Genomic DNA, 16,005 nt, shown 5'->3' with positions numbered 1-16,005 from the left:
CCGAGGTCTGCCTGTGTACACCAGGGGAACCCTGCATTGCCAGGCTACTCCCATGTGTCTCGGGACCGGGGGTCGGACTAGCACCGACCTGGGCTTTGGCCCCGGTACGGAGCAGATCCCCAGCGCTGTTAGCTCAGGTCTCGGACTGATGTCTATCTTCGCCCTGGCCAAGAGGCTGTTGAGTGTGATGGAGCTACCGATCACCTTGACGCACCGAGGTCTACCCGTGTACACCAGGGGAACCCTGCATTGTCGAACATCCGACCCGAGCACTTATATATATATGGTATATCTATTTATATATCGCTATAGGCTATGTTTGACTATATGCTCAGTGCGCTTTTGGAGACAGTACTGGGGGAACCCTTTTGTATCAGGCTACTCCTACGTGTCTCGGGATCGGGGTTCGGTCTAGAACCGCCGAGCTTTGTCTCCGCGGATGTTCTGGGCTTCGGCACTGGTAGGGCGCTGCGGTCATCTCGACGCTCCGAGGTCTGTCTGAGTGCTTGGGATACCCCTCGGAACCGGGGTTTAGGCTCGTACAGAGGACAAGTCGATTTGAGCTTCGGCTCTTTTCGCTACTTTGAACTTAACACTGAGTAGGTTCGTTCCTGAGGCAAGTGCGAGATAGAATCGCGGCTGTGTTGCCTCAGGTGTTGTCTCAGGTGTTGTCCGTGTCGAATACCCGAACCGTTAGAGTTCGCCTCCCGGCGGGAAGCCTGCTTCCAGCAAGGCATCTGGGACAAGGCCTCACACTCTACCGTCAGTCTGCCGTTGTTTCCCCTTAACAGCTCAAGGAGCTGTGTGCTCCACTCGGCGCATCTCTCAGCTCTGCTGAGGGAGCTGTTGGAAAGGGGAAAGAGTGCCGGTGATTTTTCATCGGCGGCATCTGACGGAGGTCAACTCTCATCTGACTAGGGACTGTTTCGAGAAATACGGAAGTCTGTCAAGCTTCTCGTTAATCCCTCAGGTGCCCAGACACCAGCAAACGTTATGTTGCCGACTGCAGGGGTTTACTGTATTCTGCTACAAACCCCGGTAGAAGTGTGACACACCAGTGTCGGCTTCCTGGAGACGGCGAAAATACTCCGTGCCGAGATCCAGTCTCTGCGGGGCAAAGCAACCATCAAGGTGGTTTCCAATGGTCAGGAAAATGTGGGGTTTGACTCCATTTATTTCCTTGTTGCCATTAAAAACGGAATGTTCAGACCCATTCTCATCTGAGAGCTGAACAAATTAATAGAGGTACTGTCCTTCAAGATGATCTCGGTGATCTCATCTGTCGAGACAGGGGATTGGCGCACGTCAATCGACCTAAAGGTCGCGTACCTCCTTGTCTATTGCACCCTGATTTCAAGATTTACCTTCGGTTCTTCTTCGACGTGCTACCAGTTTCGTGTGCTCCCCTTAGGCTACATTATGGCGCCAAGGGTGTTCACCAAATTGAGGTTTATTACAGCCCAGATAGCCAGATCGCAGCTAGTGCCGGTGTTGTCACCCGTACCAAGGCGACTGGCTCATCAGAGTTTTAGAATAACAGTTGAGTCTGGTCACTCTTACGAAACTGTGCTGAATTGTCAACCTCACACAGTCAGATGGACAGACGTCAGGCGTCTCTCCGAGGGACTCCCCCTGGAGACACCGTCGCTCTCAGTCCAGCCAGATACATCCCTACCGAAGTTACAACCTGCACATCAATGTGCTGGAATTGACAGCAGTCAGGTTGGTGTTCGATCCCGCATGCCGGGATTCGAATGGCCTTTTCGGTCCGAATCCTTGGATTCTCTGGGTGGCTTGGCCTCTGTCGGGTCTAACCCCCAGACACGCAGAATTCCTGCAGCTGTTGCAGACACAATTCTGGCTTCGAGGCGGAATTCGACACCCGTTCAGTGTGTTGATCGGTGAGGCGCACTGGCGTGCAGATAAGGGGATTTCAGAATCCCTATTCTGCGGATTGTGTTCGGATATTGGAGTTACTATAACCTCGTTTTGGTTGAGAGGCTTATGCCCTCCACCATTCCCGGGTACTCCATGGCTATTTCCACGTTTCACACCTCGTTCGATGGTGCTCTGCCTAGGCAGCACCCTCTCGTACAGCACTTCTCGCTGGCATGAACAGGGTTCAACCGCCTTGGCGGTGACGCAGCCCACCTTGAAATTGCCAATTATTCTCAATTGGCTGTCTGGCCCTGACTTTTCAAGTATATTGTCTCTCTCACTTCACTTGTTGACGTGGAAGACGGCGTTACTTGTGGTGGTGAGCTCTGGTAAAAGGGTTGGGTACATCCATGCGATACCCACTGATCCCACACTGACAGTATTTTATACTGATCATGTCCGTATTCGCCTCCCGGATACCTACCACTCTCAGTTCGATATTGCTTTCCACGTGACTGCTCATATGGAACTTCCACCCCTTACCCAGCCTTCCACACCGGGGACCGATCTTTCGATTTCTCACCCGTTGGAGTGAGTATAATGAACGAATGAAAGGGATCCGTACGGGTACCCATGTGTTCTGTTTGGTGGCGGGAAGACTGGAGAGTCTGCTAGCAAGCGGACTTTATCTCATTGGCTTGTTTCCGTAATTGTTCGGTTACAATGCTAAGGTTTACCTCAGGGTTGAAGGGAGACTGGGTAGGGCAGATGCCGCTTTGTTGACAATACACAGCGGCACTGCTCAATGAAGAGATCGGTTCTGTCGCTCTTTGGAGCCGGCAGAACGCCTTCATTCGCCATTACCGACTTGACACGCATTCTAAGGATCGTGCACGGTTCGGTCTTTTGGTTCTCTCCAGTGGAGAGTGTCCTGCCACCCTGACCAAGTTAGTAACTGGTCATTGGTATCGGTTCTGTGTTCAATGTCGATATATTTCATATCACTACATCGTATTAGCCTTACTATCCTTTAGGGTTGGGTCGGGTTTGGGTGTCCCTTACGTCCTCTTCACCTAAAGGCAAGAGAGGGCGGGGCCGGTTTTGAACAATATAACCAGTCATATGCTATTAACCCGTCTTGCGATGGAATTGGGTACGAACCCCCCACGGGTCACTGTTTGGTATGCCTCTTTTCGAGCCACATGTCACATGACCAGGTTAGTGTAATAGTGAGCCAACACATGTTCGGCTACGCTTTTCGCTATTCAGGGGATTTGTGTACGCTAACAGTTTTTTCCCTCTTCCCAAGACTTCGGTATTTGGGAGTCTGTGTTAATCAGCACATTGGGTGATGGTGGTTTACACTTACCCTTCTTCACACCGAGAGCATTTGGTGGGGGTGTTTTATCCTGCTTTTCACTCGTACAATGCATGGCGTTTGTACTCGTTCGATGTCCTCATTAAGTCTTTAGCAAGGCTAATAAATTCTCTGGGTTTTATCGAGGTCCCGGCAAGCCCTCTTCCAAACAGGAGAGGTGCATTTGAGCATTAGTTTGCAGTACTTATTAGCTCGACTCCTGGGTTATTGGCTTTTAAGCGTTTTTTACGCTTTCCCTTCCCTATACCTCTTGCCACACATCTCTGGCTGGGGCTATATTAAGGTTGGGAGTTGTTTCGGCATGTCCCCATACATTCCTTTCCATTGTAATGGTTGGGGGTGGGGTTTTATGTCATAATTGATTTGAGCCAACTGACGTATAAGCTTGGGCTCTCTCTTTCCTGCCCTAGCCATGCCCCTGTCTGATTGACATCAGCGGTCAGGTGGCTCGGTAAGTGTGTTTTTTTCTATTTCCGTATCGGTTGTAGATTTCACTCCACCACGGGTTTAGTTGTTGCCAGACATTCCCTTCACAAATATCTTTGGGAGTCTGTCTTATGCTTATATGTACCCCAAGGACTGACTGACTGACTGACTGAGTTTGGTTTTACGCCGCTTTTAGCAATATTCCAGCAACATCACGGCGGGGGACACCAGAAATGGGCTTCACGCATTGTGCCCATGTGGGGATTCGAACCCGGGTCTTCGGCGTGACGAGCCAACACTTTAACCATTAGGCTACCCCACGGCCCCTACCCCAAGGAGGACTTCTTCTGAAAAAGAATTATACAAACCTGTAGAGGTTATGAATTCTTTGAAGAAAGTCCTCCTTGGGGTACAGCCACCCGCCTCCCCTCATTCTGTCTGATACGTTCAGCATGAAAAGTGAGATACGAGGTAGACAGCGAGAGTTACCTGCTCTTGGCTGTAGGGGGTCCGGTGGGGCCCTGTAGGGGTGGTCTCACTAGACAAAACGAGTTTTTTGTTTTGTAAATATTTTATTGAAAAATATAGTTACAACTGTCGTAGGATTTAAAATTGACATTTTAATGCTTATATGTCCCCCAAGGAGGACTTTCTTCAAAGAATTCATAACCTCTACAGGTTTGTATAAATTTTTGTCATTATCCCCCTCAACGCGTTTTAAAATGGACTCCGGCCGGCCGGCCGTGCACATTTGTGTTTTCCGGAGCAGAACTCTAAAACCGTTCAATATTTCTTCACCAAACTTGGCACATAGATAGATCTGGTGATGTACTGGTGCCTTTTGGTAGTTTTGGAATTCTGAATAAAACATGTTTGGCGTTTCCATGGCAACAAGTTCAACTTAGAATGAAATTAGTGGTAGTGCTCTTTTCCGGAGCAGAACTCTAAAACCATTCGCTATTTCTTCACCAAACTTGGCACATAGATAGATCTGGTGGTGTACTGGTGCCTTTTGGTTGTTTTGGAATTCTGAATAAAATATTTTTGGCATTTCCATGGCAACAAGTTTGACGTAGCCTGAAATTGGTGGTAGTGCTCTTTTCCGGAGCTGAACTCTAAAACCGTTAACTATTTCTTCTCCTTGGCAATAGATTGGTCTGGTTGTGTACACCTTTTGGTAGTTTTGGATTGAATAAAGAATTTTTGTCCATGTTTGACTTAGACTTGTGGTGGTAGTGCTGGTGAACTCTTTCACTATTTCTTCTCCAAACTTGGTAGATTTCTGGAATTCTGAGTTTTGGATAATAAAATATTTTTGGCGTTTCCATGGCAACAAGTTTGACTTAGACTGAAATTGGTGGTAGTGCTCTTTTCCGGAGCAGAACTCTAAAACCGTTCACTATTTCTTCTCCAAACTTGGCACATAGATTGGTCTGGTGGTGTACTGGTGCCTTTTGGTAGTTTTGGAATTCTGAATAAAACATTTTTGGCATTTACATGGCAAGAAGTTTGACATAGACTGAAATTGGTGATAGTGCTCCTTTCTGGAGCAGGGCCCCGTTCCTCACAACGATCGTATCGCTAAGATGATCATAACTCCCATACTTTAACATAGACTTATGACTGTCGTAGCGCTGCAATCGCTTTGAGGAACGAGGCCCTGAACTGTAAAAACCTTTCAATACTCTCCTTCCAATTTTTCTATATACACAGCTAAATATTTGACATAATCATTACTCGTAGACATAATCATGAAGAGTATTTTGCCATTGCGGGGGATATTGATGACTTTGTCTCCTTGTTTTTATTTTTATCCCACCGGCATGTAATGCAGTGGGATATAGTCGTCGCCTCGTCCGTCTGTCCGTCCGTCCGTCCGTCCGTAATCATTTTGTTTCCGGAGCATAACTCAAAGACCGTTCGATATTTTTCAGATATATGAGGCAGATCCCAAAGTGGTGCCTTTTGCTATTTAGAGATTTTTGTCATTTTTATTTTTCTCGGTTTCCATGGAAACGATTCGGACTTAGTCTCAAAAGGGCGGGGTAGGTTTCGTTTCCGGAGCACAACTGGAAACCTTCTAAATATCTTTCAGCAAAACTTGGCAGATATGTGAGGCAGACCTTGAAGTGGTGCCTTTTGCTATTTGCAGATTTTTGTCATTTATTTTTTTCATGATTTCCATGGAAACGATTTGCACTTAGTCTAAAATCAAGCTGGACTTTAAGTAACTGTCAGATGATTTGTTCTTTCAAAGATGTGGGGGCAGGGGGGATATGTCATCTTCTGATGACTCTTGTTTATGATTTCCATGGAAACGATTTGGACTTAGTCTAAAAAAATATCGAGCTGGACTTTAAGTAACTGTCAGATAATTTGTTCTTTCAAATATGCGGGGGCCATCATCTTCTGATGACTGAAGTCAGCAGTATTCAATCCTGATTTAGCACTGTGATAACAGTATGTTAACAATAAAGTCTGGCATGAGCACCATGGAAAGCCACATCACAGCCAAGTAATTCTCCAGAGCATGGTTACATATCAAAAAGTGGAACCCTTTCTTATACTTACTATGATGAAACCATACCAACACACATTTACATTGTAAACCTGTACATTATTATCATATGTTGACATTACAATGTTTCAGGGCAACAAGGGAGGTGCCAGCGTGCGGCTGGACCTGTTCGGGATGAATCTCATCATTGTTAATTGCCATCTTGCTGCTCACAGGGAAAAAATTCAGGAGAGAATTATTGTGAGTTACCATGACAACACAAACAAATGACCGTTCACAGAATAGACTTCAAATGTTAAATCTCAAATGATAATCTTTACCATTATACCGTAATCTATTGAGTACACACTGTCTGTTTAGTGAGTATTAGAGCTGAGTTTTTGCTGCTGCCTTCCAGGACTTTGACAGCATCCTGGATAATCAGAAGTTCAAGGATGAAGATGTGGACAACATTCTAGACCATGAGTAAGTGATGTGTTTCAGCATCCTGCTGACCCAGTGTTTCATGCCTGTTCAAGTGCCTCAGTTCTGCCTCTTAGTCTGGCAAGGATCTGCTGATCCAAGTGCTCACATCCCAGATTTGCCTTGATCAGGATTCTTAGTCCGAATCATATCAGTACTTGTGGATTTACTCAAGTTGTTACCTTCTGCAGCTTGTTTCACTCTCTGTCCCCATTAGGCTGCCACACCATGATGTCGCTGAAGTACTGTTCCCTGTCTTTACCATGTTTCTTTTCTTGTAGCTATGTTTTCTGGATGGGAGACCTCAATTTCCGCCTTGAAGATTTAACCTACGAAGAAGCCATACGTCACATTGAGAAAGGAAATCTAACAAAACTGCTCACATATGACCAGGTAGCTCAAGTTAACAAGCCTGAACCTGTCATTTGACAGTATTGTCAGTGGATTTAAGTGGTAACATCTGAACTAAACTGACATGCAAAGGAAACTTTCTCTTCTTTGAAATTGATTATATTCAAAAGCAACAACAACGAAGTGAAAAGTAAATGGTTTACTCTTTTAACAAATCATTTACACACGTGTTAAACAGAAAACTTTGAAATCAAAACAAAATATTCTGCCATAACACATGAAAATGTACACATGGGGTGAAAATACGAGATTTCCCTAACGATAACAACACTGGAAACCGAATGAATGTGAAAAGTGAAGTCTCTAATAACGAGTATGTCCACCCCTGGCCTGGATGCATGAATTAACATATCTGACTGAAGTGGTCAAGCGTCTGATGACGTCAGCAGGGATATGCCTCCATTCTTCGACGAGGGCTTGTGCCAGCTCCTGTCTTGTAATTGGAGGATTCAGTGTTCCCCGAATCTGTCTATTGAGTTGATCCCACAAATGTTCGATAGGTGACAAGTCAGGGGAACGAGCTGGCCATGGCAAAACCTTGACATTGTTGGCGTTCAGAAAGTTCTGTACAATCCTAACAACGTGTGGGTGAACATTGTCGTGTTGGAATACGACTCCCTGTGGCTGTTGCTGTATAAATGGCAGGACCTTGGGCCTCAGCACCTCATTGATATACCGTTGTGCAGTCAGATTACCGTTGACGACAACAAGGTCCGTCCTCTGGTCACCGCATATGCCACCCAAGACCATGACGCTAGCGCCACCATACGGCTCCAACTCCTGTACACAACAACGAGCTGTTCTTTCACCTCTCCTCCTGTACACTCTAACTGTGCCATCAGGCCTCAATAGATAGAATCTGCTTTCGTCAGAAAACAGTACCCTACGCCAGTCATGTAGCTGCCAACGTCTGACCTGTCTGGCCTAGCATACATGTAGTCTCAATTCGCGATGTCTATCCGTTACCAGCGTACCTAGGTATGGTCAATAACATCTGATACCATGGGCACGAAGTCTTCTTGTTACTGTCCACCGATTCACGGGGTGACCGAGTGCCGTTACCGAAGATGCCATCACCGTCAGGAAGCAGTTCCACAAATGCAACGTTCTCAGATGTCGGTCCTCCGCTGCTGTTGTTATCCAGGGTCTGCCTGTTCGTGGCCCGTCTGATGTCTGACCAGTCTGATTGAAGCATTGGCGAAGGTTCCTGACAGTAACTACGGAGCAACTGTAGCATTCCTGTAGCCCTCTCTTTCTGCTGAACTTAAACATGGCATTTTTTTTGTGGTTTTCTGTAATGTCACATGCCCACCTGTCGCATGCAATGGTTTTATACCCTTTCCACACGTGGTTTTTGCCTTTATTGCTCAACACGTAATTTTGGCAAATCTCCTTACAAAAGTTGACTTTAGGTGCGTTTGGTCGGACTCGTTCTCAAAATACAAACTGCTGTTTTATACGGTGCCGACAGGTAAACACGCACCTGATTATTTTCCTATTATGTCAAAAATATGTCAAGTTTGGTAAGAGAAAGTTTCTTTTGCACGTCAGTGTATTATCTGCTGAACTAGAAACAAATGTACTGAACTAGTGTCTAAAGCAGAAGTTTATTTGAATATAGAAAATGTATAACATACATTGAAATGCACATGAGACAACAGGAAGACTACTCACAATATTTTACAGGCAAAATATATTAGTTACTAACAAGTCAAATGATGTTTAGATCATCCCACCCTGTGAAAGTGAAACATTGACACCCCCCATATAATATTAATTATTCTGTTAAATACACACTTGTTATGTGCATAGAACAGACTACCGAGAACTGTATGTGTGTCAACATTATGTAAAGTAAAGATAAATACATAATGTGTTGTTTATTATATTTTGGTTCTTTCTTTCACAATTTTAACAATAAATTTGTAAAAAGGAAATCGAAAAAAAATATGACCTTGTTTTAAAACGCCAATTTCAGTTGTGTTCCTGCAGTCAAAAGCTGTTGTGTTGAGGTTTGATATATCGAACTTATGGTTGTCTGATTATAACTGACCGCCTCCGTGGTGTAGTGGTTAGAGCAACCCCCGGAGAGCGGAAGGTCGCGGGTTCGATCCCCGACCAAGTCAGACCAAAAGACGTTAAAATATGGTACTTGTTGGTCCCTGCCTGGCGCTCAGCATTAATGGGTACAACAAGGACTGGTCAGCTCGGAGTCAGTATAATGTGTCTGAGTGGGTATTCATGCTTCACTGAGGCGTGGTATCTCAGTGGGCTAGCACTATAAAACCAGCTTAAGTCTGGGCTAGTACAAGCAGCCGCACATACACATACACATGCATTTACATTGTCATATGAGCGAAATATTCTCAAGCACGATGTTAAACCCACCTCACCTCACCTGATTATAACTGCTTTCCTTTTAGCTAAAACAGTGTAAGGAAGAGGGACTGATCTATGAAGACTTTCAAGAAGGCAGGATTACATTTCCCCCCACCTACAAGTTTGACAAGGGGACCGACACGTATGACACGAGGTGAAGCAGCCAAATGTTCCTTCGCTGATAGTTGTGTTGTTAGTGGCCTGGGGCTCCTTTCACGAAGCAACCTTTACTAAGGTTAACCTTAACCCCCATTCTTTAACATTGCACTAAGGTTACCTTAGTGACTTACGATCACCTTTCTGCTTTGTGGAAGGAGGCTCTGGTTTATATTGGCCCTGGCTTGATAGTATTGTCATCACAGGTATGGCAAGATGACATTTTTTGTATCCAGGCCTTGTCAAGGTTACTGCATGGAATAAACTATAGAATTCACTGACTTTTCACCGTGGCCTCATGTTGTGCATATGTTGTGGGCATGGGGTAAACAGGATATAGCTGACATTCTGTCCTATTCCTTCACTCTCTCTCTGTCTCTCTGTGGACACTTATATGTGGGTATTCATGTCTGTTGTACGACCAGTAAGAAGAAGCGTGTCCCAGCCTGGTGTGACCGCATCCTGTGGCACTCCTACCATGAGAGTTATGGAACTGTCAGCCTTGATGTCAAGCAGCTGGACTATAGGAGTCACCCTAAGTACAGGATCAGTGACCACAAGCCTGTCACATCTCAGGTGGACATACAGGTAGGTCACATCATATGTGGACATACAGGTAGGTGACATTATATGTGGACATACAGGTAGGTGACATATGTGGACATACAGGTAGGTGACATCATATGTGGACAAACAGGTAGGTGAATACAGGTAGGTGACATCATATGTGGACATACAGGTAGGTGACATTATATGTGGACATACAGGTAGGTGACATCATATGTGGACATACAGGTAGGTGACATTATATGTGGACATACAGGTAGGTGACATATGTGGACATACAGGTAGGTGACATCATATGTTGACATACAGGTAGGTGACATCATATGTGGACATACAGGTAGGTGACATCATATGTGGACATACAGGTAGGTGACATTATGTGGACATGTGGGTAGGTGACATACAGGTAGGTGACATCATGTGGACATACAGGTAGGTGACATCATATGTTGACATACAGGTAGGTGACATCATATGTGGACATACAGGTAGGTGACATCATATGTGGACATACAGGTAGGTGACATCATATGTGGACATACAGGTAGGTGACATCATATGTGGACATACAGGTAGGTGACATCATATGTGGACATACAGGTAGGTGACATCATATGTGGACATACAGGTAGGTGACATCATATGTTGACATACAGGTAGGTCACATCATTGACTGATATACAGTAGGTCACATCGCTGATGGATGTACAGGTAGGTGACATCACAAGTGGACATACAGGTAGGTCACATCACAAGTGGACATACAGGTAGGTCACATCACAGGTGGACATACAGGTAGATCACACTACTGATGGATATACAATAGGTCACATCGCTGATATATATACAGTAGGTCACATCATTGACTGATATACAATAGGTCACATCCCTGATGGATATACAATAGGTCACATCGCTGATGTATATACAGTAGGTCACATCATTGACTGATATACAGTAGGTCACATCGCTGATGTATATACAGTAGGTCACATCATTGACTGATATACAGTAGGCCACATCATTGGATGATATACAGTAGGTCACATCATTGTCTGATATACTGGAAATGCTCAGTATTTCCATGATCTCTACTTCCAGGTTTTTGGCAAGCCGCCTCCGTCCCCTGTGAAGTTCCATATGATCCTCAAGTGGTACATGTCCCAGGCCAGCACTCTGACCTACACCATGAAGGCCAAGTCCTTCTCCACAGACTGGATCGGCCTGTACAAGGTTGGTTGGAGTCTTGTCAACTACGTAAACTCTCATGGCTGAACACAGTTCTGAGGTCTGGTAGTATCATGTCATAGATGTTAAGAGATGGTACGTGTTCTTTATCTTACCGTGCCAGTGGCTCAGTATCTGTGTGATGGGTCAAGTAGGGTATGCGTGCTAGGCTTCTGCCTGGGGACAGTGTTGGGTATAGTGTAAAACCAGCTCTATCAGACTTGGGTATAGTGTAAAAACAGCTCTATCAGACTTGGGTATAGTTTAAAACCAGCTCTATCAGACTTGGATATAGTGTAAAACCAGCTCTATCAGACTTGGATATAGTGTAAAACCAACTCTATCAGACTTGGGTATAGTGTAAAACCAGCTCTATCAGACTTGGGTATAGTGTAAAACCAGCTCTTCAGACTTGGATATAGTGTAAACCAGCTCTATCAAACTTGGATATAGTGTAAACCAGCTCTATCAGACTTGGGTATAGTGTAAAACCAGCTCTATCAGACTTGGGTATAGTGTAAACCAGCTCTATCAGACTTGGATATAGTGTAAAACCAGCTCTATCAGACTTGGGTATAGTGTAAACCAGCTCTATCAGACTTGGGTATAGTGTAAACCAGCTCTATCAGACTTGGGTATAGTGTAAACCAGCTCTATCAGACTTGGGTATAGTGTAAACCAGCTCTATCAGACTTGGGTATAGTGTAAACCAGCTCTATCAGGCTCGGGTATAGTGTAAACCAGCTCTATCAGACATGCTCCATCAGCTTGCATGTATGTGCCCATGTCTGGCCTAGTGAAGTGATCTTGAATGTGATGGAGCCCATGTCACCTCACCTTGCCTGTTGGCATCCTTACTTAACTTTGTCATGATCATCCTTGAATATCTTAGTGAATAAAACCCTTATCTATTGTTGTAGTAGACTTCCCCAAATATCTTAGCCATTGATACCCTTAACTATGCTGGTGTAAGTGAACTGTTGAGCACTTGATGTAATGGAGGTATTAAACTCTTGGTATCAGGGAGTTGTTAACAAATGTTAAGTGTGTGGTGTTTGGTACCTGTCAAGCACATGGTGACAAGATAAATTAAAGGAGAATCTGAACGCAAACAAAACTGTTGATATATTGTAAAGGATATTCTAAAAGTCCCCTTCCGTGATTAAATTTGAACAAAAAGTTTGTAAAGTAGCAATAAAACCACAAAAAACGTACTCGTATTTACGCCTTTTATGGAAACACCTGACAGTTAATGAGCACAGGGGTATCACATGACATGACATAATATGTGCCTGTTGCTGATGGCTGCATTACCTCGCCACTTAACAGTGTCCATGGATTCTGAAGCAGTAAAAGGTGTTCCTGATGTCATTTCTGAAACCGATGTTAGACCGTATCAATACGATCCGATGTTACATCTTGCAAGACAATCTTGTGAAGATGAAGAAGAAGAATCAAGCGAAAAGGAGGCACCGCTTGAGTTCAAAATAAATTTTAAAATGTACCATATCATTTAACAAGAATACTATTTGACCTATATTTAATCATTTTAAATAAATTGGGGCATTTTAACTACCCCCCTGGGGCAATTTGACCAAAACTTCAGGGCAATTTGACCAAATTTGATGGGGCAATTTCCAGCGGGGGCAATTCGACTGGCAATCGTACTTGATTTAATTTATGTTAAAAATACCACTGACAGTAAGCTGTAACAGGGAATGATGGAGTAGAAATGAATCTTGTGGGTAATTCTTCCTTCTTCAGACTAGCTTTGGGATTTGTATGTCTCATGTGTGCTTGTATCTTTCATATGCGTCCGACTCGGAATGATCGGAGCATTTCTCCTGCCTAAGTCTGTCTCTTTACTTGAAAAACGGAAGAAATGGTGGCTTTCCATTGTTCGATGATTCCGTGCATCCCCAGGCAACAGAATACACCATCGTACCATTTACAAAAACGACAGAAACAACACGATTTGTACTACTGTAGCGCTTGGTCTTTGGCAATATGGCGGACTCCAGGCACATTTGACATCACGAGTGGAAAGGTCACATGGGTTCCAGCGAAATATGCATAATGGCCGAAACTGAGATTTACAGAAACTGTTTTCGCGATTAAGACATAATTATCCATAATTTTAAATTGTAAATGGTGACAAGATGGTGTTAAACTCTTGTGACATGGTGTTAAGATCTTGGTGACATGTAGGTGTCAAGCACTTGTGACAAGAAGGTATTTAGCAGTGTGACATGAAGGTTATAAGGTCTTGTGACATGGTGTTAAGCACTTGTGACATGTAAGGGTTAAGCATTTGTGACATGAATGTGTTAAGCTCTTGTGACCTGAAGTTTAGCACTTGATGACATGAAGGTGTTAAGCTCTTGTGACATGAAGGTGTTAAGCTCTTGTGACATGAAGGTGTTAAGCACTTGGTGACATGAAGGTGTTAAGCTCTTGTGACATGAAGGTGTTATGCTCTTGTGACCTGAAGTTTAGCACTTGGTGACATGAAGGTGTTAAGCTCTTGTGATATGAAGGTGTTAAGCTCTTGTGACATGAAGGTGTTAAGCTCTTGTGACATGAAGGTGTTAAGCACTTGGTGATATGAAGGTGTTAAGCTCTTGTGACATGAAGGTGTTAAGCTCTTGTGACATGAAGGTGTTAAGCACTTGGTGACGCTAAGGTGTTAAGCTCTTGTGACATGAAGGTGTTAAGCTCTTGTGACATGAAGGTGTTAAGCAATTGTGACATGAAGGTGTTAAGCACTTGTGACATGAAAGTGTTAAGCACTTGTGACATGAAGGTGTTAAGCACTTGGTGACATTAAGGTGTTAAGCTCTTGTGACATGAAGGTGTTAAGCACTTGGTGAAATGAAGGTGTTAAACACTTGTGATATGAAGGTGTTAAGCTCTTGTGACATGAAGGTGTTAAGCATTTGGTGACATGAAGGTGTTAAGCTCTAGTGACATGAAGGTGTTAAGCATTTGTGACATGAAGGTGTTAAGCACTTGGTGACATGAAGGTGTTAAGCTCTTGTGACATGAAGGTGTGAAACTTTTGTGACATGAAGGTGTTAAGCACTTGGCGACATGAAGGTGTGAAGCTCTTGTGACATGAAGGTGTTAAGCACTTGGTGACATAAAGGTGTTAAGCACTTGGTGACGCTAAGGTGTTAAGCTCTTGTGACATGAAGGTGTTAAGGTCTTGTGACATGAAGGTGTGAAGCTCTTGTGACATGAAGGTGTGAAGCTCTTGTGACATGAAGGTGTTAAGCACTTGGTGACATGAAGGTGTTAAGGTCTTGTGACATGAAGGTGTTAAGCACTTGTGACATGAAGGTGTTAAGGTCTTGTGACATGAAGGTGTTAAGCACTTGTGACATGAAGGTGTTAAGCACTTGATCTTCAGAAGGGTTAATACACTTGGTGTTAACAAGGTGTCAAGTGCGTGGTGTTATGGAAGGTGTTAAATATGTGTTGTTTGTGGGGTTCCAGGCAGACTTCCGGAGCTTCAATGAGTATGTGAGCTACATCTACGCTGAAGGTGGGGCAGAGGAACATGGCGACCGTGGGGTGATGATGGAGTTCCCTGCCAGTCAAGTGCGTGTGGCTGCTGGCCATTATGTTCTGTGCTACCTGACCAAGAACTACTCCCTACAGGGCATTACTAATGAGTTCATGGTGAGTTGAACAACCCTTTCGTTTCATTAATTAATACACATGCAATTAATGAGGACTTCTGAATGTATTTACAAGATGACAGCAGAGAAAATCTTTATTATATTAGTTATTTTAAGGAATTTTGACAGATCTTAATATTGACTGTTTGCAGATTTGCCCCTAAGTGCTGCATCTCAAGCCATTATGTTGATAACCCTGGTCAACTCAGCTCAACATATCCAAAATCTGGCAGGACAAGATTCCTTCTGATTGGTGCTGACAGTCATGTGACTTGTAGTAGTCACATGACCTGTGCATAATCACCAGACTGTGATAAGTTAATATATTTTTCAGCATAGTGACATTGTAGCTTATATTACCAATGTGCTGAAGTTATTTAATCTTTGAGTATTGAAATCTTCAGTATGAGTAGTTAGTCAGAGAAGCTTAACAAGGCCTCATCATATCTTGTAAGCTGAGTCCTAATAAAATCTGACCTAGAGGCAGTGTAGGAAAGATAGCCCGTCCCAACGTCCGAGACGGGTGAATTTTGTGGAGGACGGGTTAAAAAAATATCTAGTCCGTCCTCATGTCGGGTCAATTTTAGCAAACCAATGACATATATATAATGATTATAACCTTTTTGAATATTTACTGCCGAAGGTGTTTTATTTATATTTGGAGGACAGGCTAGATTTTGGCAGGACTGGTAAAAATTTGACCTGCCAGTCCTGTGGACAGGCTAGATTTTCTACATCTTTCCTACACTGCTAGAGGGGAGATAGACATCAGAACAAGAACCTTTGAACACTTTGGTCAGCCAGGACACATTCCCCCTAGTTAATGAGGCATTTGTACCTGGTTATATCCCATTAATTATGTACAGATGTATACCATACAATCCTTCTGGATGTACACATTAAGATGAAAATGACATTATTTT

The 16,005-nt window shown here is 43.8% G+C and overlaps 1 protein-coding gene across 1 annotated transcript in view; it reads left to right on the top strand.

The window, feature by feature from the left end:
• The window catches only part of LOC124286036 (inositol polyphosphate 5-phosphatase K-like), a 29,988-nt gene extending 14,425 nt beyond the window's left edge, over window positions 1-15,563 (top strand). Inside the window, 8 exon segments of the mRNA XM_046722353.1 lie at window positions 6,333-6,440; window positions 6,598-6,665; window positions 6,944-7,055; window positions 9,497-9,606; window positions 10,034-10,196; window positions 11,277-11,408; window positions 14,898-15,083; window positions 15,235-15,563. Of these exon segments, the coding sequence (XP_046578309.1) occupies window positions 6,333-6,440; window positions 6,598-6,665; window positions 6,944-7,055; window positions 9,497-9,606; window positions 10,034-10,196; window positions 11,277-11,408; window positions 14,898-15,083; window positions 15,235-15,246 (891 nt within the window). The 3' untranslated portion in view covers window positions 15,247-15,563.
• The last annotated feature ends 442 nt before the right edge of the window (window positions 15,564-16,005 follow it).

Source organism: Haliotis rubra, unplaced genomic scaffold (genome assembly GCF_003918875.1).
Source record: "Haliotis rubra isolate DU_JTF1 unplaced genomic scaffold, ASM391887v1 Scf373, whole genome shotgun sequence".
Lineage (NCBI taxonomy): Eukaryota > Metazoa > Mollusca > Gastropoda > Lepetellida > Haliotidae > Haliotis > Haliotis rubra.
The sequence above is the reverse complement of the archived record's forward strand: the minus strand, read 5'-3'. Positions and strand labels throughout refer to the sequence as shown.